This window comes from Apteryx rowi, unplaced genomic scaffold, assembly GCF_003343035.1.
Source record: "Apteryx rowi isolate R43461 unplaced genomic scaffold, aptRow1 scaffold_316, whole genome shotgun sequence".
Lineage (NCBI taxonomy): Eukaryota > Metazoa > Chordata > Aves > Apterygiformes > Apterygidae > Apteryx > Apteryx rowi.
The window spans coordinates 1-27,424 of NW_020449597.1; the positions used below are offsets into that span (position 1 = coordinate 1).

Here is a 27,424-nt window from a genome sequence, read left to right on the forward strand (position 1 = left end):
ACCCCCCCCCCTTTTTTTTTTTTTGCCTGCTTCCTGGCTAATCCAGATCTCTTCCAGAGCCACGATTTGTAAAAATTTTAGGTTACTATGAAAATTAATGACTAGGTATGGAGTAAAATTTTAAGGAAAAGAAAATAAATACAAAATTGCCCATGTCACTTCTTCAAACTGTGGAAACTTAATTTGTTTTTGACCTTTTTTTTCAGGTTCTGGCAAGTAGCTTGGGAAATGCAGCCTCCAGTGTACTAGGTGACATCCTGCCTAAAACATTTAACACAGGCTGCTTTCAGAAAGCTACACCTTTTGCATATGAGCTGTTAAAGAAAGGTGAAGCTAGCTCGTGTGAATACTTGCAAGGTGTTCTTGCTGTGTAATAAGCAGTCATAATAAATGTGGAAGTAGGTGTGAGCTGGATGTGAGAATAACAGAATAAACATGCTTGCATTTAAGCATCAGGTTCCCCCAAAGTTATTAAAGCACCTTTGTTTGCTGTCAGGTTCATTGGATAAACATATGGAAAATAATTGTTTAGTCTGAGATATGTTTTAACAGTAAGGAGGTGTTTTGCAGGTTATTAACGCCGCACTGGCTCTGGCTGCTAAACCACAAAGCAAACTAGCCCAAGAAAACATGGATCTCTTCAAAGAGCAATGGGAAAAGCAAGTCCGGGTGCTGACTGATGCCGTGGATGACATTACTTCCATTGATGACTTCCTGGCTGTATCAGGTAATAAGGGGTCTGGTCTGAGAAATACTTGTGCTCATAACTGAGCTTATTCCCAGAAATGTATAATTGCTACAAATGTTCTGGAGTCTTGCGTGTCCTTTGGAAAGGATGGTGTTGGTACGCTTCACCTGGCAAGCGCAATCTTCTGCAGAGCATAGCATAAAAATAGAGCAGGAGTTTCTGGCACAAGGAGACAAGGTATTTTTACACTGTGAAAACAGTAATAGTTTAGTGCAGTGAGTACTGTGGAAACCTGTCATTACCCTTACGGAATGTGCATGTATAAATGTGTATATATATATATTTACATGTCAGTAGACAAAAAAGATGATCCACTCATTTTACTTCAGACTCTTCTTATATACAGAAAAAATAATATCAAACTAAGTTCATATGGGTTTATTAAAATAAAACTGTTCATATAGAAAATGTTTGAATATTTTTAGTCAAGTCTGTTTTAGCCAAGTTTTAAAAGCTATAAAAAGGAATAGAGAATTATCATAATAGATTCATAATATTGTTTGGCAAAGTGCTTGCCAAGATGATCTGTTTTGTCAAAATCGTTGATAAAGACCTACTAGTAGTTGGTGTGACCTAGAAATGATAGGGGATTTTTGTTTTCACCTCCTCTAATTCTGCTAGTGTGTAGCTAGAGGACAGAAGTGATATAATCACTTGAATTCTGTCTGTATTAGCTTTCACAAATTACCTCTACAAACTGAGGGTCTAATTTTCTTAGTGCAAACAGACTTGAGCATCTCAAGTGATCTGAAAGCTGCAGTAGTAAAAAGATATTTCACAGGAGGATGTGTGGACTCAAGAATACCAGGTGAACAGGTCTGGAAAATGTAGAAGTAAAAATTCTTTTGAATTGAAAGACTGTCTTTTTTTAATTTAAAAAAAAAAAAAAGGTAAGTTGTGCTTTTGCTAGGAGTCAACTGTTTAATCATGCATGTTGTATTGTGGTTCCCTGGATTCTTAATAAAAATTTCTTTGAAATGAGTTAGCATAAGCTTATTGGGCAATTGAATGTCCTAGTTCTTTCTGCATGCTCTTCGTTGTATCAGCAGTTGAAACTAGGGAGCTGTGAGGAGCCTGTTTTGGGGAAGTATTTTTAGAGAGAGTTGTGTGTGGAAGTTCGTGGCTCCATCTGGAATTTGCCCACAAGTGTGCAGAACTTATTTTAAAGAAAAAAAGGTGTTACTCAGTTTATGAGAAAGCATTCTGCCTAAAACTGTTATACCGTATTGCAGTTGCGGATATGGCTCAAACTGTGTCGAGCCCCAGGAGTTGACATGTCTCCTTCCCCCTATGGCCCCTTCAAAGACATGGGCCCTCTGCTTTTGAGGAGGCAGGTTATGGTGTCGGTCCACTGTTAAATTGCTCTGTAAAGCTCCCAGGGCTTGGCAATAAACCGGGAATGCTTCTTTTCTGAGGCGGCGGCAGGCTGACTCGGGAGAGGCGGTTTCCCTCAAGTGTGCGCTTGCCACCCAAAATGATGCCATGGAAATGCTGTAGTTTGAGAGTGCTTCAGAGGCTCAAGTGCATTCAGCAAATGGGCTGTGTATTTGCCAAGTTACCAAAGAGATGGTTGAAAAATACTAAAGCAATAAAGATTTTTTGATTTGTTTGAACTTTGATAGATGTTTTCCGTATAAATGCCACTTCTCTAATTCTCTGCTAAAATTTGAAACTTTTTGGATAAAATAGCGACAGGTATGATTTATACCAAGTACTGTTTGGGGTTATTAAGATGTTTGTGCGTAGTAGGGTTTGTACCAGCTACTAAATGTGATGTAAGCAGAAATAAAAGGGTTCTTATATATATATGTGGCATTCCTACAGCATCTTGCACTGTCCAGCAAAAAAGCGTGTGCTGCTTTGCTCGGTTTAAGAATAAGGATACTGAAATCCTGAGGGTTGAGTACTGCAGAGAAGCTTTCAGGCTACAACATTTTATAAGAGCGTAACACAAGAAAGACCCTGTTGAGGACAACGGTTTGGCAGTAGCTAATCGTGGGTGCATATGGAATAATAACAGAGGAGACCTGCAGGCTAAAGATCCTTCCTGTACGCTACCAGCCACAAGCAATTTACAGCTTGGGGAGTTTCAGCATCAGAGATGGTATCTTTCCTGCATGGTCCTTGACAGACTTTTCTCACTTAAGCCTGTCTAGTTGCTCTTTCAGTCATTATAAACCTCTGGCATCTGCAGCATCCTGTGCAAAATCCACCACTTAACTATGCTCTGGGTGAAGAACCTTGTTTTTGAAATGTTACCCGTTTGCTTCGTTTGGCCCTAGTTGTATTAAGAGGCGGTGAACAGGGTTTTTTAATCTGTTCACATTCTTCATGCTGTTTGTAAATATACGGACTTCACTTGTTTAATCATTCCTGATTTGAAAATTCTTCCGTACTTTCTGTAATTCTTATCACCCTTATCAGTTCCTTCCTTAATACTCTGCATTTGTTTGTGTGCCTGGCTGTTCTTCAGAACAGTGGCTGCTAGCACCATGTAACTGTCAAATTTAGTGTTCTCAAACTATCTCTATACGCTTTCAAACTCTTTAAAAATTACTCTGTTTGCTGCCTTCTCTTTCTCTGGTGCTGAAAGAGGTTTAAGCTAGAGGTTACCCCTCACAGTTGAGCTGTTTCATCTGTAAGAGCCTCTGAGTGAATACTGCGTGGTCCCAATGATCGTCCTTGTTTGTTGCAAAATGAATAATGTATTTATAAGCGCATATAGGCACACAAGTATTTGTTCTCTAACCACATCTATGACAGTTCAATTTGACCCAGTTTGTTTGTTCTTAAATTTATTTTTTTGAAAGATGTTTGTCTTTCCTCTTATCCTGTCTTACTTTGTTGTTACACCACACCATTTTTTCCCTATATTTATTTTGGTAGGCTCTGAACAACCAGTATACCATCTCCAAAAGTCTCCAAGTTATCTTCAAACGTGTGATCCTGTTGGCTACCTTTATTGGTCTTTAACAAGCTGCTTCCTTTTTTTGGCTCTCCTGCCTAAAGATACCGTAGCAAATGAGCGTATGTGCGTCAGCCCCACCAAATGATGGCCCTGCCCGCAAGATCACTTTCCCACTGACTAGCTTATGTTCTGTTGCTGTGAGATTTTTCTCCTTCGCAGCAGCCTGAGGGCTGTTAGCTTTGATGACGGGCAGCTCTATGATGTCCCCGAAGGTATCGGCGCTGAACCTCTGTGTCAGCAGTTCTCCAGCTTTGCCACCCTGGCCTCAACAGACGGCGCTTTGTGCCGGGCCCTCGTGGTCCATATGCCTGTGGGACGGGTAATAGTGTGAGTGTATATAAGCACTCAGAACAGTGTCAGATCTTATTTGTTATCATCCAACTGGAGGATATAAACAGCGTAGGTCTACCTGACAGTCCCACGCTTCCCTGGGGCACCTCGCAGGCTTCCTGGGGAGGCTAATCCTTCCACAGATGTCTTTCTGGCCGCTTTGCCTCTGTAAAAGATGCTAAATGATCAGCAGGCAATGAAATATTCATCCTCATTTTGTCCATGCCTTTTATTAAAGTTCATATAATCCAAAGAGGCTTTTAAATGGCCTGTGACTTAATTTATTCAGTAAGGAGTTCAAGCAATAAACAGGCTGTGTTTTGGCCTGACAGTGATGTTTTTCTTTTTACTGTTCTAATTTGCGGGGATGCCTGTCTCTTACTTGAAATACTGAAACTGCATGTGCTCTTTGCTGAAGCTCTTGTACCTTGGCTGCCTGCTCACTAAATTGTCAAATTACTAATGAACCTGCGCTTTTCTCTCTTAGAGCCACATTCTGCCCTCAGCTGAACTTGCTCGGTCTGGGTTGCTTCAGAGGTATTTCACAAGTGCAATTTTTGTCCAGGTTGCTTACAGAGGTCTCGCAGTATTGCATCTGGCTCTGTTAATTGTGTGTAATTTATGCATAACTCTTCCACCAAGAATCCTTTCAACCAGTTTATATAAATCCTCCATCAGTCAACTCTTATATACTACTCATCTCTGCAGAACTTGTGCAAAATGGCTCTTTTATTACTTGTTTGGGGAATAAAACCCACTTCAGTAGCACAGGTTGACAGTGTAGCATGATTAAGTCGGTGGTAAGTAACACTGGAAACGATATTAAGTGACAGAGCAGCAATGTTTCCAAGTTGTTTTCTTACATAGCAGCACAAATGTTGATGTTGGATTGCAATATCATATCATCGGTACTGATATACGAAAGAGGTATCTGACAGCCTTTGGAAGACCTTATGTGCAAGTTTTCCCAGATGAGCTGCAAACCTATCTGGGCATCTTCGAAAACTTCTAAAGGGATTTCTACTCATTTTGGGCCTCTTGGACTTGGTCAATTAGAGAAAATATCTCTGTATAAAAAGAAAACGTATATTATAAAAGTAAATTACGAACATATGTTTTGGCTTCATTTTCCATTTTCTTCAGAGACAATGAGTACTCTCTTTGCCGGATCTCTTCCTGCATAAATCACTGCATATATTATATGTCTTAAACTTTCAGGGAAGATTAACAGTTTAATATTCTCTGATAGCGCGTGTCTAGTTGCAGGAAAACACTATGCAGGAAGCTAGAAACGTGCTAGAAGTGCTCTGTTCTATTAGCGTATTTAGTGGGTTAGGTGTGTCGCTGAGGCCGGTGGCTCATTGCCCCACGCGCGTATAATGAAGGAGGGAGTGCCTTGTGTTTGCAGTATTTGGAATAAGGGCTTTGGCAGTCCAGGGGAGGAATATGGAGAGAAACAAGTTTGGGGAGAATTCAGCTGGACTCAATTTTTCTGTCGGTAAAGTCAAGTACAAAAAGGGGCAAGAAGTTTGGACGCCACAAGGTGTGTGGACTGATGGGTTTTTTGACAACCAGTCTGGATGAGCAGCTGTTCCCCGGTTATAATGAGCTGTCTTAAAAATTAATGCTTGCCAACATGTTGCTGGAGGTTTTTTAGAGCAGGTCACAGACTGAGAAATTGCTATGCTGATGTACGCAGTAGAAAAGAAGATATTGCTGTCTAAATCCTCCTCCTTTTACCACCAGAGAACCATATTTTAGAAGATGTAAACAAATGTGTCATTGCTCTCCAAGAAAAAGATGTTGATGGTTTAGACCGCACAGCTGGTGCGATTCGAGGACGTGCAGCAAGAGTCATTCATGTTGTCACTTCTGAAATGGATAACTATGAACCTGGAGTCTACACAGAAAAGGTGTTGGAAGCAACAAAGTTACTGTCCAATACAGGTAAGACTCAGTTATTCCAAAATGCCTAAATTCGTGTTGCTCACAAGTGAATGGGCAGATGGATATTAGTGCACCTGTGAAATCTGTTAAAGACTCGATTTACATACTATAAAGAAAATTAGTGGGAGTTATTTGCAGCATTGATGCAAAATGAGAAACATAATTTTGCTTTGTTGACTGGCTTAAAATTGAGCGACGCTGAAGGTCTGCCTGAATAGGATTGCTGTTTCATTGACTGAGCTGTAGAAAGTTAAAATATTGGGCAATGAGTCCTAAGTAGTGAGTCTGGGTTTAAAAGTTAGGCTGATTGTATTGCGTTACTGTACAAAGCTCTGTAGTTGTACAAGATCAGAAATTAGTGTTTCTACTGTGTTGGTCCACTGCTAGCAGAACTTGGTTCCTAGTAAAGTAACTCAGACCTGCCTTAGGAGACAGGTGTTGAGAATCAAAATCAGCCTGGTATTTGGTAAAAATGAAAGGATGTAGATCAGACTTTTGGGTAAACTTTATAAAATTTTTAATAACTTTTGAAGAAGCATTGTAGGTGTTAGTGCCGTGCCTTCCCCTTCCTTCCCCCCTGCCCCCAAGCAATAAATCACGACGTTTCCTTTGGACGAGCTGTTAACATTCATATGGGGAAGGAATGGTTCGAGTTCAAAGAGGGCTGGTCCAAGGATAAGTTGGTTTGTTTTGTTTTAATTACAACTTTGAAGAATCAAGGGTGACACTGAAGAAATGAACAGACTGTAAATGGGTCTGATGCTCTTTCTGTGTTTGCAGTGAGTCACTGAAATACAAAAGTACAAATTGCCCTATTCAGTGGCTTTTTTCTCCTTGTCCCCTAGAAGGGTATGATAAAATTTAAAACTTTTTACTGTGTAAAGGGGGCAAAAAAAAAATAGCACAGCAGCAGAAACTGAAATGGAGGTAAGACTTGAGTGACAGTATTTGTGGTCTTTTTTAACAAATGTTTCAAATTTACATGAGACTGTTGCACAATTTCCATTAATAGTTAATAATGAGGAATACATATATCTTTTATGGGAGCACGGAGCAAAAAACGTTATTGGAGTGGGGACTGACTGTAATTTTGCATTCCAGTTATGCCACGTTTTACTGAGCAAGTAGAAGCTGCTGTGGAAGCCCTAAGCTCAGACCCTGCTCAGCCAATGGATGAAAATGAATTTATTGACGCTTCACGACTGGTATATGATGGAATTCGAGATATCAGGAAAGCTGTATTGATGATTCGAGTGAGTTAAACTTACTTAAACCTCTTTCTGTTTTTTCCACTCACTTTACCTCCCCTTTATTGAACTAAAATGCATCAGTTCTACTCAGAGCAGACAGTGTAAGAATTTCAGTAGTTCATATTAATGTTTTGAACCTTAAAAACTGCTAATCACTCAGTGGAGTACTTCAGAAGTATGTCTTGACTCAACTTCATTTAATAAATCTGAGCATCAATGATAGCCAGATGTGTGATGCACAATACCCTTAATGCATCTTTTATAATATCGTGTTAATGCCTTGCTTATTAATGTGCTAAAATTCGTGACCCTTGATTTAACAACAGTAAATGGATTTTTACTGTAGCTGCTTTTTGATGGTTTGAGAGCTTAGAAATAAAATCCGATTTTTCTTTCGGGAGTAAACTTGAAGAATTAATAGTTGGTGGCAAATGGGTTTGGAGGAGTTCAGCCTCTAGTCCTCTCCTTGTTGCTACAGCATGTGATGAGTTGGGCGAGTTGGGTAACGTGGCTAAATAGGGCCTRTTTCCCAGAAACTTTGTCTCTTCCGTGCTTGCGCCTCTCAGGTGCAGTTGGCGTAACTTGAAAGTCCGACTTTGCGGTAGGCTGGGCGGCATTAACCAGGTAGCAGCTATTGTGTGAAGATGCAGAAGGTCTCCTGCAGTTCTTTGAGGGGACACAGAAAAGGAAGTCTTGGTTGAGGCTGACCTATGGGCATACGTCGTGAATCTTCAGCAGGATAAAAGTGGTCAGGAGCCAGGCACAGCAAAAACAAACGTAGGAGAGTTATTCTCCCCGGCCCCGTGCAGCTCTGACTCAACCATAAATGCTTTTCAGATAAACAGGCTTTCAGTATGTTAACCATTGCACATGCATTTTGGTGATAAGTAAACTGACAGCGTCTAACCCCGGGAGGTATGTGATTACAGTAACCATTGCAATATTATCTTCCACGTTTGCTGCTTAAAGCAATGAATCAGATAAAGAAAAGTTGAAAAACACTTATGTGCTCCCCGGAGAATTTGATACTTACACTCGGGGTTGATAGACAACCAGTGTTAGATGAAGATATCAGTAGCCTCCTGCTATGCAGATAAACTAATTTTATTTACCCCCTGCTAAAATTCCTGTTATGCAGAACTTGGAAGTACGTCTGCCAATTCCATGCTGTCAGCAATTAGCAGCGCTGGCAATGCCAGGAAGCCTGACGTTTCCCTTGTGCCATGTGCGTGAAGTCAGGATGCCGCGGCTTTACTGCAGCTGCCAAGAGCTAACAGCACACACACAAAAAGAAAAAAAGGGGGAAAAAAAAACAGTTAAATTGTTAGTATTTGTTGATTTGTTGTCCAAAGGGTTTGTGGAACCTATTTAGAATAAAAGTGAGATATCAGACCATCACTTCTTCATGGCGCTGTCTCAGATGGGAACGCAGAAGGAACCACGCTCTCCAAGGAATACTGCTAAGCACAGCCACTGTAAAGCAGCTATTGCCATTGAAACTGTGCGTGGTGGCACTTGCTCTTTGCAGAAGTTCACTCAAACACTTAATTTTTGTGTTTATGTAGTATATTTTCAAAACTAAAAGCTTCATATGGCTGCAGATTATTAAAACAAAGCTGTTTTCTCCCTCATCCCCAGGCAATCTCTCATCAAACCCCAGTGGAGTTTTTGCTCTTGATTACAGGCCGAAAGGCAAAATTACATTTTGCATACCCCGGGCTGTTTGTGGGTTGCGATGGGTGGGAAGAGAAGGGGGCTCGAATATCCTGAACAGATCCTAAAAGTGCAGCAGAACTGAATTTCTTCTTTCTTTTTTTTTTAAACATCCCAGTATTTCTGTGAGAAAGAGCAGTTGGTAGTGGTTAAGAGCATTATGCAGTGGTTACCAAATGATGCCAAAGAAATGATGACAAATTATGAGATAAAACTTGAAGGAAAAAATCCTTCACATTGTTGCTTCAGAAGCTCCTCAGGAGTGTTAAACTTTGCGTATTACTTGCATGCTGCTTACCTGTGTTAGGTATTTAGGTAGTTCAGTACTTTTTTTTCCATAATGTGGGTCTGTTTTACAAATGAGCCTGCTCTGGGTGCCGCAGGGTGCTCGTATCAGGCTCTGTTTCGCAAGCGAGAAGCAGCTGTGCAACGAGAACTTGCACCGCGAAGGTTAAGCCGCCGTCTCTGCCCCAGGTCCTGCTCTCCCTGCTTCGGTAGCTGTGCCAAATAGGATGTTGGATATCGAGAGCGGGTGTCCTCGTGCTGATTTTGTGGATATACTACTCCTCGCAGAGGCACGGAGAAGAGGCAGTGCCTGAAATACCCTAGGTTTGATGGCTGGCGTGCTTAGCCATCTTTGGGTTTTGGCAACTATTTTGCATAACCATCTTTAATTTCATTTGTCTTGCAAGACGTCTATATGGCAGAACACATTTGTAAAATTGAAGTTGTAGGAAAGAAATCTGTAGACCGGGGAGTTTATTTGCATCTTATCTATTAATCATGATTTCCTGCATTTATCAGTCAAGTTCTTTGTTGATCCAGCTCTGCAAAGCTGTCACGAAGTGCCACTCTAGGCAAGGATGCAGTACTTTAACAAACAGATGTTGCTTAAACTTGATAAGCTTTACAAAAATTTTGCCAGCTACAGACCAGCGGTAGCAAAAATAAAATCTAGGCAAGCAGGAACTAGGTCAGGTGTGTTTAGCCTGCAGCTTAAAAGCTGCCTCTTCCTAGCTAAAATTTTAAGCTTTTCCTGGGGGTTAAGAATAAATTTTGATATATTGTATCTGCTGTTAATTTGGTAGATGCTTTGGTTCATAACTGTCCTAAAGAGTACATCTGTGGTTGTGAACCAGGCCTTAATTTTAGCTTCGAGGTGTCAAGTGAAGCTATTACATTTAACCAATTTGCAAAAGAAGCAAATTTTTTGTATTAAAAAAAAACAACCTTTTTTCTGCCTTTCAAATCCTGAGTGCATTAGCGTCCTCTGACAAATCTCAAATGTTCAGTTAGTGGCGTGTAATTTTGGGGGATCCCTGTCACATTTTATCACATTTTATCGCGTGAGCAGTCAGGCCTATATAATCTAATGTTTTTATAAGCTGGATACAGTGCTGATTTACCTTTTTGTTGAAAGCATTGAATAATTTTTTTGTTCACTTATTTTCATTCTTTCTGCTCACAAACCATCAGTCATGTTGATTCCTAGAGCCATGAAATCCGTTCTTTGACTCTTACTGAATTACTTTTATACCCAGACTCCCGAGGAGTTGGACGATTCTGACTTTGAGACTGAAGATTTTGATGTCCGAAGCAGAACAAGTATTCAGACTGAAGATGATCAGCTCATTGCTGGACAAAGTGCAAGGGTAAGGAAAAAAAATTATGTATTCTAAACCTGAGCCTCCCCTTCCCACCAAGAAACGGTTCAATTTGCTTTGAAAATCCAATTTAAGTTTTACTTCTTTTCTGGTGAAAATGTTAGGTCAGAAAACTGATACGCTATGTTTTCTGTCTTCTGAAAAGGAAGTTAAGCAAAATGCAGCATCTGGTGGTCTGATGGTCATCAGCAACATCTGTGTTTTGGATGTTCTGAAAGATCGAAATCCTTTTAATACTGATGAACGACTTCATGCTTCCCTATTGCGGTTGGTGTAGCCACCGCCACGTTRTTAGGCAGATGGGTTTCTGCAGGGAGATGTGGGGAAAATAATTCCGTTGTGCTAACAGCATTTTCAACAGGCAAAGAGTAATTTTGTGGGCAAGAAATAGATGCCGCTACGGTTCAGGCATTTTTTGACAAAATGTCTTTTCATGCACGTGTTTGTGCCTGTTAGGCCACTGAACAGTTAATCAAGAGGATGTTGAAACCAGCTTCAAAATAAAATAATTTAAACTAATTTCGTTTCCTATGACTGTTGAAAATGAAAGCATTGATATGCAATATTTAATCATTAATAGGTGAAAACTTACAATAGGTAAAGGCTGTTTTTACTTTAATGTACCAGTTGTATTTATTTGACGTTTCATTCGAGATCAATAGCAATTTATACTCTTGGGAGAATGCCATGAAAGATTTCTTGTGAAAGCTCTTCTAGCCTGAAACCAGGCAAGAAGTAGTTAGTCCTTATTTATCAAACTTGCGGCACATTGGCTTTGGAATTAGACAAGCTGAGAGTATTTTTTATGCTCTCCTTTCTTGTACAAGCGAGCTCTATTCCTGTATTCCCTTCCCCCCTTTTATTTAAATGCAAACGTTTCTAATTCACCTCTTAGTACGGCTGCTCACAGATGCTTTTTCTTGCTGAAGACTTCTTTTTGCCTGCTCCTGGAGGCTTGAGTGCTCCTTGTATTAATGAAAAGAAAGGCACTGAGTCTCCCATATAGGCTGTGGGAAAATATAGGATTTTATTCAGGAGTAAGAGCACACGTTCTTTCTTCCTGTTTTGCCTTACTCTTTCCTCAGTAGCATGTTTAAAAAAAAGTGGATTTAGCTTTTTGCACGGAAGAGTCTGGTAATATTTGTTCTGTTAGTTGGAACAATGCAAAATACCCATGTAGAGCTTCCTTTTAAAAATCCTGAATTTTGCAGAAATGGCAAGTCCCTCTTCTTCGTGCAGTTTTTGCTCGAGGGAGGGTCAACGTGGCAAACTTGTTTGGAGTCTTAACAGTTTTAATAAGCAACTGCATGTGTTGCAGGTATCAACCTGTTTTTCTGGGCACTCTTTATGTTCTAATGTTAATAGATAATTCGTACAGCAGAAGCTTTGGGTTGAGAGGGAAGAAAATGGTTCTGGAAACCCTCTAGATATAAAGATTGCTGTTAAAGTTTTATTCCCATCTACATGACTTAAATTGGTTATTAGTGAAAATGTTCCAAAAAGCCATATACAGGTGACTGAATAAGGCTATGGGAGAAAACTGTGTCTTTCAGGCTATTATGGCTCAGCTCCCTCAAGAGCAAAAAGCTAAGATTGCTGAGCAAGTAGCAAGCTTCCAGGAAGAAAAGAGTAAATTGGATGCTGAAGTGTCAAAATGGGACGACAGTGGTAATGATATAATCGTTCTGGCAAAACAAATGTGTATGATTATGATGGAAATGACGGACTTCACCAGGTGAGCCTTTTTAATTTGTGCACACATTACCTGCTCTCAAAATTGGCTGAGATGGTGATCTTTCCATGGAATATGTTGCAAGTGCTCTTACRAGTCTTATTTCCTATAATTTCCATTTAAATGTTACACTATTAAAGTTTGTGTGTTAGCTCAGAAGATGCTTTATTATATTGTGGCTGGGTGGTAATAACTGTTTAAATTGATCTGCAGATACACGGTGACTATTGCCTGTCATTCTTCCTTTCCTAAGGGTGATTCTTGTCCAAAGAATATATAGTTTTGTTCAGTTCTTTATAGCATGAAATTCTATGGGCTTCTCGGTACTACTACAGAAATAGTTCCTAGTACTGCTGTTTGCAAGAAGAGGAGAGGTTTGCTAATGCCTTCTGAAATTCATTTACAAGACTTCATACRAGACTGGGTTTCAGGGGTTGTTTTGTGGGTTTTTGTTTTTTTTAAACTTAATGTTGCATTTCATGAAAATTATAGATCTGGTTTCTAAAATACTACCTTTTATAATTTTTAGGTTGCTCGAAGCAGTAAATTTTAAGGTGTTTTTATTTCTACATTTAGCCTAAATATGGGGAGGGAGCTAAAGGGGAATTTACTTTAAAATGAAGGTGCTGTAATGGTTATGCTCAGTGACCTGCCTATTTCCCTGCAAGAGCCCACCTTACCCATGCAGTTGGGGTAAGGAATCACTTGCAATACAATATGAAATAGAATAAGCAGAGAAATATATTGTTCGCTCTTCTGTTTGTTTGCTGCTAGAAGGTAGATTTTGTTCTGTTTTGCAGAGGTAAAGGTCCACTAAAAAATACATCAGATGTGATTAGTGCAGCCAAGAAAATTGCAGAGGCTGGGTCAAGGATGGACAAGCTGGGACGAACTATTGCTGACCACGTAAGTCACAGTTCATTTTCTTAGGTCTCCAGCACAAATGAGCAGTAGGAGATCATTCAGTGCTGCAGACATGATGAGTACAAGCATATTTCTTTAGTTTTGAAGAGTGTGTGTGTTTTTGTTCTTTTTTTTTTTTAACTGATTTTTCTGGAATTGTTTGCTCAAAAACTGTAGCCTCTTCTTTCTAGCTGCTCTCCTCACACCCCAAACAATATAAGCAGTTAAATATGTTCAGTAGTAACGCTAGCAGCTCCTTGGCTTAAACTGAGGACCTTGCATTTTACGGTAGCGATATGACAACACTGCTTCATGCCACATAGTATCTAGGCCAGTTTCTTTAACTGAACAGGACTGAAACTGAATTCGTGTAGCTCTTGTCGTGCTCAGGATATGCCCGAGCACCTTGCAAAGCAATGACAAGGCCGTGAAGGCAACCCAGGAATTACTGCCTATGACCTATTGCACAGCCTGTTGCTTTTGGGAGCAAACTTTTTAATATTACCGATTTCTAAAGGCTTCCTAAACTGAGCAGTGAGACTGTCAAAAGTCTCCGGTGTTTTGTTGCTGCCCAGTCCCCGTTGCCTCCATTCCTGTTGGTGTGATGCTCCCGTGTTACCCCTGCTAGGAGACTCTGAACGAGGCACATAGTGACCCAAGTATTTTCTACGTCATCGCAAGCTATTGCGCATGTTGTTATGCCAAATGTGCCAAGGTATTTGAAGGAAATTCTGTAGGATTAAATGAGCGTTGACAACTCAGGTTTTTATGTCATGCGTCTGCCTGTCCTGTGCCACTTCTGAAACTGGGCTGGGCCAAGCAGAAGCGCCTTTGGTCTCAGTCCGCACCCAAATTGCCGAGGAACATCAGCATTAGTGATGGTGTTCTGTACTCAAGAGAGACCCTGAAATGCAAGTATGTCAAGTCTGAGGTACGTAATTGCCTAAACTTTATTTTATAGAGCTGTAGCTTGCTTTTCAGGCTTTCTCTGAATGTAAATTTGTAATACAAGTTTTCAAATAAAGCCATTTCAGTGTGGAAGTAAATCTTTGTAATGCAGATCTCTCTTAAATGCTTCATCCGGAGGATGTTGTGTTCGCCTTAATTTATTAATGATACAGGGAGAAATCTTCTAGGAGGAGATAAAGTTGAAAAGCGTTTTTAAAACAGATTTATTTGCTATAGCATTATGAAAACCGTATTTCTGGAAGAATCAGGTGCCACTGCTAGATTAGGTAAATCAAGCAAGGAATAGTTTTTTTTGTAGATCTTAGGGTAAAGGTTTACAGTACAATGCGGGATTTTTGGTTTCAGGGTTCTTTTAATTCATGTGTTTTAGGCAAACTCAGTGTAAAGGTTTTTCAGCATGGAGCCGTGCCAAAATATGGAAGACAGCGCAATGCTTGCTTTTCGTAAAAGTAAAGTCCTTAAAGAATAAGCACAGGTTTGAAGACAAATGTGATCGGGGATGTAGAGTTAGTCATTTAGGCAAGAGTAGAGCTTTTTTTTCCCAGACTCCATACACGTCTCGTACTTTCAGCTTGCATATTTCATTAGCTAAGCTTACATACTCTTTAGGAACTTGTAGTAATCTGTTAATGCAGAACTATCTGACAGGTAACGGAAGACTTGCAATGCAACCGTTTCGGGGCAGCACTAATGCTCTTCCGTGCCTAGTACGGGGCTTTAACAAATGGGTGCGTTTCCGTGTTCTCTTTACCRTGTGGCAGTAGGTGAGTCATGACCTCTCGTGTTAGTGTGTCAGGAGATCCTAGCTCCTGCTGCCAGACAGTTTTATAACACATTTCCTTTGAAACCACAAAAGCTATTATCCAAGGTATTTCAAGCCTGTTGAAAAGTGTCTAGCCATCAGCCTTCAGATTTTCCCAAAGGTATTCCATCTTTTGCTCAGAGAAGCAGTCTGCTTACTTTGAAGGGGGACTATCAAGAAGTTGTGAGTGCCGCAAAAATGAAAACGATTTGCCGCAAGACTGATTCGCCATATATATATTTTTTCTACTTTGAAATGCTTACAAAGCAAATGAAATGCTTCTGTTGCTTTTAGCCTTTGGTAGGAGGTTATATCAGTATCTGATCATAAAATTAAAAGGAGCTGGGGGGGAAGCTTAGGCATTGCCCCATTTCCCAGTGAAATGTTTGTCTCGACGGATGTCAAGGATTGATCCTGGATTCGAATCGGAGCAGCCGACGTAGCTTTTGCCAGCCAAGCAGCACGGAGGTTTTATCAGCGTCTCGGCAAGATTTCTAGGTACGGGCGACTAGAGGCGGCYGACGAACGGGAGCGGCGAGCGTGCCGTAGCAGTCCTGGGACGGTTCCTCGCCGCTGGAGCCCGGCCAGCTCCTCGGGCCGGGAAACCGGGCAGCGGCCAAGGCCAAGGCACATGCGAGGGAGCGCGAGAAGCGCTCCTGTGGAGCGGCGTAGAGCACCTGCTCACCGATCCTTCTCCAACAGCTATCTGCTGTTTTCCTGGTCTGGGAATCCTCCTAAGCTAGCTCTTAATACTAGGTTTTGTGGCTATGACTCTCATAGGTTAAACAGTAACGTAATCTTTTTTAATCAGCGTTGAACTTGTCATTTCTTTTTCCTAAATGTTTCTACACAGGAAACGACAGGGATTATGCAGGCATATGCAGGGCCTTTTGCTGATGCTATTTTTTATCTCGTGTTACATCTCTGCTCAACCTTCATCTGGACTGCAGCCTTAGAACTGAAATCTCTATTCTGCTTGTGTAAACGGTACGGGATGTGGTTTTCCAAGTGACGGCGTATATACACACAACGGAACAGTATTTCCTATTCCGTTCCTTACACCACTAATGTTTTGTTGCCTTCTTCAGCCATGGGTAAATACACAGCAGTCTCCTGCCTTGAAAATGTCTTTCCCTAAAAGGTTTCAGTCAACTGCGAAAGCTCGAATTGTTTAGCGTTCCTTCTGATGGGTGGTATTGTGCATTTGTCAACATGCAATTCAATCTGCTCGCGGGCTGCTCGTTCACTTTGTTAGATGAGCTTTCGGGGAGATGGAAAGCGTGCTCCAAAATGTTAATTTCAGCTTTTCATTAGCTCTTTGGACAGCGTTATTTGTGGACTTCCTCTAAAACATCTCGTGCTGCTGACTAATATTGATTAGCTTAAAAAATGAACCTGCAAACTTTGCTGCTTTGTTATGCACGGCTTTCACTTCACTGATGGAAACAACTTACCTATGTAAGAGTTGCAGATAGTTTGGGGTTTTTTTTTTCATTAACCTTGGGAATAAGGAGGTGACTTCTGTCAGCTTCCGAACCAGGTCAGATGCCCGTAAAGCTACCTAAATCGCTATAGCTTGTTTTACACGGCCTGGTGTTCTTTTGACAGCATGCCAAAAACCCTCTCCTAGTGCATCGTGCATGTCTCCGAGTACTGTTTTAAAGAACAGCTCAGCAGCCTGCACGCAGAAGTGTCTCTGTGCAACACAGTGCAGCTGCTTTATCTTTGCTGGGCTACAATACCATGTTGGCCTTAAAAATATATATATATTCTAGCCCTGGAAAAAAAAAAGGATGAACGTTTTTCTTAAACTAGCCATACCTTCAGATCCTCTCCGTTGAGCTGGAGAAGAAAGCTAATGGCTACCATGGCAGATGAGTTAGTGGCTGGTGTGTGAAGCAAATGCTCCTTATTTGTGAGCCCCTTTTCTGCGCCCTGGAGCTTGTGCAGCACCATGTTGTGTTCTGGTAGATTCACTTGTTGTGGCTTTTGTGTTTAAGGAATTAGGTTCCTACTTCCAGCTTGTAAGGCCAGACCTGTGGCTAGTGAGAGAAGGTCCGGGATGAGAATTAGGGAATTAGGGGTCAGACTGTACTGCTGGTGCCTAAGAGTGGATCTTTACCTTTCTCTGAAAAGGAGAGGCGAGCCTATGTAGTTGTTTGCAATAAACCTAGGTTTGAGTGAAGCATCAAGCTGCCACATTTGAGGTTACTCCTCCAAACATACTGTGCCTGTTATGAATCTTCATTAGACTGTCTGGTGTCCTGGAGCAGAGAGTCTTGGAGGTGGGATGGTGCCGGGGAGGGGAGTATTTATAGGGGTCAATTCCCATAGACTGTATGGATCTCTGAATTTCAGAAAAATCTGCTTCCGTAGGAGCAGCAAGCTTATGCCGGGGCGCAGAGAAGTGAGTGCCGCCTAGAGTAAGGCTTTGCTGTCTTTTATATCTAACACTGGGCAAGTTGCTGTAGCCGCTTATGGGTTCTGTGGATTTTTTGGTGCTCGTCGTGAGACGGACGGGGCCGGGCTCAGAACGAGCGGTGGGTCGGACGTGCCTGCCGTTAAACTGCTCTGCGGCTCGGGGCCCCCAGCGGCACAGCCGGGAGGAGAAGAGCCAAGGGTGGAGTGCCCCGCTCGCTCTGGATCCCGGGTGCGAGTGCACGTGTGTATCGGGGTGCAGGAAAGCCTGCGTTTAGCTATCCAGGGGCTGCGTGCGAAGTGCGAGGGGAAACTAAAGACCCCCAGTGCTGGAGCTCTTAAGAGTTTCTGGGTGAGGTGCAGTGAGCTAGAAAGGGTGGAGACCAAGACCTGGCTTTGGTCCTCTGCCTTTCTTTTGTCTGTGCACCCAGTTTAATTCCTGATCTGCTGTTAGAGTGCAGAAAGTGAAGTAATATTTGACACAGTATTGCAAACCTTAGAGAAGAAAGCTAATATTCGTTGTGAGGCCGATCTGTGCTTTGCATAGAAGACCTGCGAATGCACACTGGGGTGATGATAAGATGGGCTAAGCGGCCATTTCAGAGGAGGAAAGCAGCATGTGAACTTGCAGTGCAGTACGACAACTAGTCACGTGTGCTCCAGGGTTCAGATTAGGCTTTAAGCAATGGTTAGTTCGACACAATACAGTGTTGGGCACGTTGACCCTAAAGCTCGAGGCATCCTGATGTGCACGTCATAACTGGCTCTAAACTTTGTGCTTTTGTCAGCAGATGCAGATGCTGTCAGTCGTGGTGTCCTATACCTGTAGGACGTCAGAACGTAACCTGTCAGACCTTCATATCCCCTCTGTATATAATACAGAGCATCTCTGTTGCTCTGTAGCTTCTGACAGTGGGAACAGACCCAGACTGGTCTTGACTTTGTTGTTTTGGGCCCTGCCTGCAGCACAGCCAGCGAAGTCTGGAGGTCGGGACAGGCCTCCTGTCCAAGTGCTTGCCCAGTTGTGCAGTGTGTTTGGTGGCCCACGCTCAGTTGCTGGCTGAGCATGGCATGCGGGTCCTCTGGTTTCCTTATCATCCATGTGAGAGACTGTGGGCAGAGGATTTGCGGAGTTGGACACAGCAGCTGCTTCTCCTTTATCCACTAGTCTCGATAAATTCAGAGCATGCCGGGAGATCTGCGATGGCCTTTTATACTTTGCAGAAGCGATGTGGCCACCATGCTCGTTGCCATTTTTGAAGATCCTGAAGGACTGGCGTGTGTAGTAAAGGACTTCCCATAGCCTTTTTGTCTTCTGTTTGCGGAGCCCGTTCCGGACTGTAGCTGCCCCTCAGCTGGGCTTCTCTTGTTTTGATATCCAGCGTGAGACTGACTCATTAATCACGTTACCGCTCTGTGCTGCAGGGCAAGCGATGGTCCTTCATTTCTGCCTGTACAAGATTTGAGAAGACAGGTTTCTGAACTGTAGTACAGTCTCTGGCACCTATGTAGTCTTTCAGTTGCAAAGCTAACAAAGTTACTTTTATCTTATGGATAAGTGCTTCAGCAAGCACTTGAAAATTTATATTTCATGCCTGGTGAGGGATCTAGTTCCCGCACTGCTAAAAAATGTGAGCAGAAGTCGGGAATATTTATTTTGCAAATCTGCTTTGCAGGATATAATTGAGTAACTGTTGGATTTATCATTTGCTAGTTTAAGATAATAGATGTATTTAGTTATGATCATGTATTGCTCAGTTGTCTTACGAAAAGCAAAACTTACCAGAAAGTGAAATGATCTGTGAGTGCATTCAGTATTATAAAACATGGTTGTCTGCTTTATCAGCAAATGCCTCCTGTTCCATACTTATGAAGTAAAACCTCACCTTTGTATTTTCAGTGTCCGGACTCTGCGTGCAAACAGGACCTTCTAGCCTACCTGCAGCGCATCGCACTGTATTGCCATCAGCTGAATATCTGCAGCAAAGTGAAGGCCGAAGTTCAAAACCTCGGAGGGGAGCTGGTTGTGTCTGGGGTACGTGTGAGCTGTGAGCTGTCCATTCACGTGTTTTGTCGTCCGAGGGAAACAATTATTCCACTCTAAGCTTTTATGCTAAATATTATAGACTATAGATAAGGTATCTCTTGGCTTTCAGTTGAAGTTTTAATGCATGCAAACTTTATAGTCCTGCCAGCCCTGCACGCGTGGCCTCGTTGTTTTTGGAGGAAATGCTTACTGCTCGAAAGGGCAGGGAAAAAAATACAGGCTTTCAGTTTTGCTTCCTCAACGGTGTTTGTAGACAGGTTCACTTTACCTTTATGTAACCTGCCATTTTTTTTCAAAGACTGTTTTTTTACTTTTAATGAGGTTAAATCACTTTAATCGGCATGCCTAAACCCAGCCCATGTTTCTGTACAGACTCTGAACATGTCGACTCTCTGGCCCTGTAGTTCTCCAGGGATGTTAATATTTCAGAATAGCTATACCCTGAAGAACACAGGGGTTTTTAATGGCTGCGCTGTTTCGTGACAGCTGAAAGCTGCCGTAGGCCAGCCTGCTTCCTTCCTTCTGCCATTGCTTAGCAAATAATTTTGTATCTTCACTGTCCTTCATGAAATGCTTCCTGGAATCTGTATGATGGATATTTTGGGGGGGAGGGGGGAATGGAGCTCAGTTCCTGATTTCTTTTGACGTATTCTTCCTTGCAGTAGACAGTTATGTTTGATCACTAGTGCTTTTCCCCATCCGTGTGATGACTGAGGTAGGGGGTTGGAAGAAGGGACAAAAATTTTGGGTAGCCCAGTATTGCTATCTGAATCCTTAAAAGCAAATGGAAAAATCTTACCACCTCCTGCCATTTAGATATTTCAAATGCTTCAACTGTTAGCCTCCCTTTTCTTAATGAACAATCCAGAATTTAGTATTGGCAGGAGTGCTTCGGAAGAGGAGTAGCTGAGGGACGCCTGAAGCAAGCGGCTGCAGAAGCGGTGACAGTAATGTGCCGCACTTGCATAAGCTTAGCGCCTTCGCYGGGGAGATGGGCTGCTCTGCTCCACCTCCTCCCGCTGCCTGTCCCACATGCTCAGCTTCCCGGCGCCCGCGAGCGGCGCCGAGCGGCACGAGGCGCAGCGACACATGTTCCAGCGCGTCTCCGTTGCATGCCTGATGTCCTATTATCTGTACGGCTGAAGGCATCACGCTGTCAGAGAAGTAGATGTGTCATTATGCAGCAATACGTGCTCTAGGGTTTTACTGCAGTTACTCAGTGTCTTCCAGATTTACATACCCTTCCACCATAAATTAGTTATATGAACAGGCTAGCATCTGTACTGTAATCTGCTGGGTTTATCTGTTCGCTGTGAATCTGCCCGCCGGGGGTAAGTATTAAGCTTCTATCAGATGGTCAGATGAAGATTAGCAGATGAAAACCTCTGCTTGTATCGGCTAGTCCGGGGACTTCATCTGTCTAAAAGTAGATTTCTCACGCTGCACTGAGTGTTAACACCCTCCCTGTATACAGCAAGAATTTAGTCAAAACAGGGACTGTAACCAAGGCAGTAAGAGCTTGCACCCTAGGTAACCTGGCAATTTGTTTAGAAATGCACCTTCTTGCCTTCATTGCTTTTAATATGATTCTCCCTGCTGTGAAGAGGCGCAGAAATAGTAAAATGCAATGAAAGTGTTTTCCAGCGCGATGGCTGGGGCAAGGAAAGCAGATGAGCCTGGTTCGCAGGAGGACACGCTGCAGCTCGCAAGGACCTACCCGATCTGCCCCCAAGGCCGTTTTGGTACTCAAAACAGCTTGGAAAGGGAGGCACCAGCATGGAAGGAAAGCAGCCAAAAAGCCAAAACCCCTGCTCAGTCTGCTCTGCTGCTAGAGGAGCAACAGCGTCAAGACGTTCCCCCAAATCTTCCTTAGACGTATGCGATACTGGAATTCAAGTGTAGAGAGGCAGCTCAGTTCTTGTGTAAGCCGAGCATAGAGAAAGCTGAAATCCTGCCAGAAATCATCTGGCGTTCGCAAGCCGGAGCTCCCCTGAGAGGCCTGGTCTTGTCTGTGGCAGACGAGGTGGTGCCAAACGTGCGTAAAACGGCGACGGTGGCCTCTTCCGTTGGGAGCGCTGCCTGCGGTGGAAGCGGTGCCGCCGCTGGCGTTAGAGGTTGAAACATTTCCTGAGCGGGACTGGGCTCAGTCCCTCCTTTTGCCTGCGAGCGTTTAACCCCCAAACGCCTCGCTCCCGGGAGGAAGCTGCAGTCACCAGAGCTGGCGGAGGCGTCCTGTGCCGTTTCTGGTGGGGCTGGACTCTTCAGCCGGGGGCAAAAATCATCGAGCGGGAAAACAGCTAACGAAGCGGGGGAGCTGGTTAAGGCTTCGAGCTAGGAGGAGGCTGTTTTTGGGTGCTAGCCCTCCCGCCAGGACCGGATGATGCATTCTACCTTTACGCAGCCCCTGGTTTAAACGGGGAATCCCGCGAGCAGGTTTCGGGCTGGCGAATGCGTGTCRGCACCCAGCAGTTGGTAGCGCCGTGACGCGCAGGAAGCAAGTAGTGAGTTTAAGTCGACTTAACGTTCAGTTTTACAGCTTACTTTGCTAATTCAGTTGCATAGGTGCAGTTGGCTCGAAGCAGGCTCCCACCAGCCTGTGGGAATCGAGGGACATTAAACCAGTATTATAGCGAATCCGTAAGGTGTTGGTTTCCCTGGCTGTCTATAACTCCCAGACCCAGTATCTGCCCTCACTTTTGCAAGTCGCATCTAGTCTTTTTCTTTCTTTTTTCCATTGCGTTTCCACATGCTGTTAGTTCTGCTGTTACCTGTCCAGATTGCAGTCCCAAATGCCGAATTACAGCTTAGCGTTCACGTGAGAAACAGGCATTAATTGCACAGGATTTTACCGGGGGAACCCTCGGCGTCCCTCAGAGCCGAAGGGCAGGGTGGCGGGCTCTGGTTTTTCGGCTTTGAAGGGGTCTCTAGATGCCGTCGTACGCATCCAGCGTACGGCACCGGCATCTGCCAGCTTCCCGGGGAACACCTGAGTGATCCTCCCGTCTGTCACGTGCCCCCTTCCTCCTTCCTGCCCCATTTCTGGCTCTTCCTCTCGGCCATGCCCTGAAGCCTTGGCAAACACATTTATTTTTCTCATGTTAATGCTCCTGTCCATCAAGAACCACCTCAGAAGTTGCTTCAGCCCTTGTCTAAAGATACAAGTCCATTGCTTCCTTTTTATTACAACTTAATATTCTAGTATGATTTAAATATTTATTAATCAGTGATTAAAATGTTACCACAGCTGTATAAATTTCATTAGAGAATAAGCTGCTGTTAAAGCTTAGTCACTAAAGCAAACAGGGGTGTACAAATCTTTTAGATTGCCATTAATATGGAAAAGGCACAGATAATGTGCAAGTGTTGCTCGCTCTTTTCTCTTGTGGCACAAGTCATTTTTTTACCACTTAGTGTCAAAAGAAAAATCTTGCCTCAATTTTKAAATACCAGATTACAAAAAGGAAAAATCAATCTTCGAGTATTCTTATGAAAAAACTCCGGGACTATCATGCTTTCTGGAATACTGTCTTGGGTTTACCTAGTTCTTACGGTACATGACACTCGTGTGTGTTAATGTTTTCCAGGTGGACAGTGCGATGTCTCTTATCCAAGCAGCCAAGAACCTGATGAACGCCGTGGTGCAGACGGTGAAGGCTTCCTACGTGGCATCTACGAAGTACCAGAAGTCGCAGGGAATGGCTTCCCTCAACCTCCCTGCGGTGTCCTGGAAAATGAAGGCTCCAGAGAAGAAACCCCTGGTCAAGAGAGAGAAACAAGACGAAACGCAGACGAAAATCAAAAGAGCATCCCAGAAGAAACACGTGAATCCCGTGCAGGCTCTCAGTGAATTCAAGGCTATGGAAAGTATTTAAAGAGGTTTCTGTATTGGTTATTTTTCCCTTTAGTCCACTACTGCTACTTTCAGAACTCTACTTTTAATATTCTAAGGATTTCCAAAAGTTTACTATTCCTTAAAATGTATTTACTTAATATAATTTTGATAACTTTGTTTAGATTACGTGGGGAAATGCTCAAATTTATAAGTCCTATCAATAGAGCTTCAGCCTGCAAAAGTGTGTTAATTTAGATTGCTTTTAGATTTCTGGGGTATATTTCTAGCTGAAAATTATTTTGTATAATCTTGCTTTAAATAAAATATTCTATAACCAAAGAGGATTTTACAATAACACTAATGGTTAACGTTGCTAGTTGAATCATGCTACACATCCAGTGACTGCAGTTTTTCACTGTGATCAAGAGGGTAAAATTAGACCTTTTCACTCGGTAACTGAAGTACTGCTGTATGTATTAGCGCATCCCTGCTGGGGGTGGAGAGGGAATGAGCTTTACGTGCTAAAACGAGTATGACAATACAGCAAGCACTGGGTGCGCTGCCACAACCTTATGATCACGATTGAAAAACATCTGCAAAAACCATGCGCTGCAGCGGACGCTCCTAAGCGGAGGGTGTTTGATGGGCTCGAGTTGGTTTGGGGGCGGCCGGGGGTGGCGAGGCCCCCGGAGGAGGGGGCCGAGGCAGGAGGAGGCTGCGTTTGGATGGTGCTTCGTGGCGCATTAGCTGTGTCTTGCCGCTTTTCCGAGCCCCCGCTTGGGCTGCGATGAGTCATTTCCAGCTAAGCTTTTTGTATAGAGTATCTTCAGGTGACTTTGCAGCAGGTCTTTCCTACGGGTTTTCGCCTACGTTTCCGAAGGGGGATTACCCGGAGCAACTCCAGTAAAACCTGTAATGCATCATGAAGAAAACCGATTCCTTTTGTATGACGCAAGACAAGGATTTTAATGCCTGGTTACAAATTACTAATGTATTTTGCTGCAGGACACTAATAAAGTTGCTTTTACCAGCCAGCGTATTGTGGTGCTGTGAATGTAGCGTGTTTCCAACCCACCCGGCCCCCCACCGCCCCGCATTCACATGCAGATCGTCCTTGTGCTCATTGCTAATAATTGCCAGGCATCCTGCCTTGGGCTCGCAGCGAAACCCAGGCGAATAATGTTTGTTCAGGCTGCAATTTAGACTATACGTTATTTGTGATAACTATAGCTACAAGGTATAATTTTGCTGTCGTATTTAAATTTTATGAATTCCAGTGTGTTTTACACTTACCAATAAAAAAGTCCACTATTCAAGAAGAAGCACCTGGGCAGGTCAAAGTCTTGTTTGCTGTTTTTATAAAACGTACATTAAAAATGGAAAGCGGCCTGCTCTGTATTTAATGTCTTTAGCTGCAAGTAAATCTGAAAGCCAGTCATTGGCTGTGTTTAAGTTGTAGTTTGATTTATCTTGATCAGCTTACAATTTAGTATAGCTTTTTAAAAAAATAATTTGAGCTATAAATATATTCAAGATTATTGGTAGCATGCTACAAAAATGCTGATGAGAATTAAACTAAGTCAGTTCCTAGGATATTTTTGCAGAAGTTTGACATTTTCAAGCATTTCAGCCTCTTGAGTATGAAAGATAAACAGCTGAGTTATATAATAGTTTTCATTTGCCTGTAACATCTAAACGTGCATCTGCTTAGAGGGTAAGCTAATGCGCTGGCCCCACGGGCTTCCAAGGGTTACCGAAATAGATAGGCTCTATATCTTACTGTACTGTATATAACTGATGTCCAGTTTTATACCACACAATTCTTTCTTTCTATTAAAATAACTAAGTGTTGCACACCCTGGGCTGTTCAGTGGCTCTCTTCCAAATAGGTACATTGCTCCAAAACAAGCAAGCAAACAACAAAAAAAAAGCAAAAAAAACCCCAACCCCCCCAAAACTGTTAGCTTGAAAAAAGTAAATTAAGATGTACAGAAAAATTTTTGTCATATCTTTTAGATAAATGTTAGTGTATTTTGTGCTATGAACTTTTCAAGCACATCAAGCCAGCAACCGATTAAAGCACAGTTTCACTGGATTGAAAGATCGGTTGGAAGCCCAAATGGAAACTCGAACCCCGAAAGCTCTTGCAACCTTCATGCAGAGGCAGAAGGGACCCTCCGCGCGTCAGGAGGGCGACGGCAGCGGGAAGACGACTGTGCACGAGGGGAAGAGTTGAGACCTGGGTCTTAAGTGCCCCAACTGAGATTTAAGGGTGCCCAAAATGTCAGTCTTTCTTTATAAAGAAAATAAACCCGCTCAGCTGCAGCCCAGCGCAGAGGCCGCCTGAGCGCTTGCACAGGGCACATCAAGGTTAAAGATATAACGGAGGCAACGTCTTTAATTGCTCTCTTTAGTAATGCGTTGTCGTCGGCCCATGGGAAAGCAAAACCCTATGCTGCCAAAGCAGGGGGAGAATTAGGAGTAATACTAAATCTGATTTTCAGTTTCTGCTGCAATATAAATAGCTGCTTCGTTATCAATCCCGAGCTCTTGTACTGCTGCCGTTCACCCGAACGAGCCTTGTCTAAACATGCGCCATACACACCAGCTTAGCAAAGATCTGCTTGTAAATCCAGGGCAAATTGCTGGCTTACTTGCTTATAAATTGACTTGACATCGGTCAAGCAGGTGAACTTCGTTAACTTTATAGTTGCCTGTTGTAAACAGTTCTTAATTGTATAAATCAGTGGACGGATCTACATCACTAAACAGGGCTTTTTCGGCCTATTTGAATGCGGGTAACTTTTACAAACGGACTAAAGCCTGATGGGGAAAAGCCCCTGTACTTGAAAGGGGAGCAGCAGCGTCAGATAACTTTGGTTTTAATCAAAACCTCCCGTGTGACGGCGGTAACACGGGGTGCAGCACTGGGGGTCGGGGTGGGAGCCGGCGCGTTTCACACGGGAGCGAAGCGGTGCCTTCCTCGGGGAGCCCATCGGCAGGGACCTGTCGTTAGTGCTCGCTGTCGTTAGGTGCTGGGGCCCGATCGGTGCTGTTTGCTGCTGCGCGGCTGCTGGGTGGGCGTGCTAGTCCTCTAAGCGAAGAAGTGAATGAGCACAACTGAGGCAATTAAAAAAAAAAAAAAAAGTGTAAAAAGAAGTGTAAATACACGGTGTGAAAGCTTTTGAGGCGTGTTACCAGCTGGTGCGAGCTGCAGCGAGCCCTCCTTTCCCTCATCACGCTGCCTGCTCGCCTTGATGCGGATGGCTGCCTCCACGCAGTCTGGCTGATAGGAGATCAAATCCTCGCCGCCCTGTGCCGGGCCTCCTTGGGGGTCCGGGCCCCCGGGTCGGGGAGGCCGAGCAGCGACAGTCCGGCACATTGGCCTTTCCTAAAGGGAAATGGTGACCTGAGTCCACCTGGCTGCTAGCAATATGGATGTGCTGGATTGTTCTCACCGTGCAGCGTTAGCACCGGGTAAAACAGTACCCAGGGAAAGGGGGACGCCGATTCCCGGTGCCAGCACCGGTTTTGGGGATGGTTCCCGCCTTTGGGCCCATCGGAGGGGACATGAGGGACAAGTTAACCTGAGTTAGCTTCAAAGTGTATTATTAGTTAAAGCACATTAAATCCCCTAGTAGCTGCTCTGGCGCAACACATTAAGTGGTCTTAATTCAATTCAGCAGTGAATTAAGGCACGTTGAGTTTCTGCCACCGTAATTGCTTGTGAAGGTTTCCCCAGCGAGCTTTAATGCAGTTTGCTAATGCCTTTTACGCTCAGCGCTCGCTGTGCGCCTGGGCCGGCTTCCCTGGGTGGCAGCACCCGCAGCCCTGGCAGCACCTGCAGGACGTGCGCTGGGGGCAAGGGCAGCCTGGGGAGGGGGCTGGTGCCAGCGCCAGCCTCGACACAGAGTCTCCGGCTGCGGCACAGCAGTGGGGCCGATCCCAGCGCTGCTCCCGCAGCTGGAGCTCGCGGGCTGGGTAATTGGCCGTGGTTTAGTCACTGTGCTCAGCGCTCGCTGGTTCCAGTTAATTTGGGTTAATGGGTTGCACGCGCCTTTGCCACCAAAGGGGGTTTTATTAGGGAGCCTGCGAGCGAGC

The 27,424-nt window shown here is 43.5% G+C and overlaps 1 protein-coding gene and 1 long non-coding RNA gene across 3 annotated transcripts in view; one reads left to right on the forward strand and one right to left on the reverse strand.

Annotated features, from left to right (window-relative positions):
* The first annotated feature begins 567 nt into the window (after window positions 1-567).
* On the forward strand, window positions 568-23,667 carry LOC112968415 (catenin alpha-1-like). The gene is made up of 8 exons (XM_026070659.1): window positions 568-727; window positions 5,793-5,993; window positions 7,095-7,246; window positions 10,498-10,608; window positions 12,174-12,355; window positions 13,153-13,258; window positions 19,345-19,479; window positions 23,076-23,667. The coding sequence occupies exons 1-8, from the start codon at window positions 631-633 to the stop codon at window positions 23,361-23,363; spliced, it is 1,272 nt and encodes a 423-aa protein (XP_025926444.1). The 5' UTR covers window positions 568-630; the 3' UTR covers window positions 23,364-23,667.
* Window positions 23,668-23,684: 17 nt separating this feature from the next.
* The window catches only part of LOC112968416, a 7,336-nt gene continuing 3,596 nt past the window's right edge, over window positions 23,685-27,424 (reverse strand). The window contains exons 2-3 of one of the 2 annotated variants that reach the window (XR_003254346.1): window positions 24,617-26,714; window positions 23,685-24,233 (exon numbers count right to left, since the gene is read on the reverse strand). This is a non-coding gene — a long non-coding RNA (uncharacterized LOC112968416). The remainder of the gene's footprint in view (window positions 24,234-24,616; window positions 26,715-27,424) is intronic. The other variant, XR_003254345.1, reaches the window with a different exon arrangement.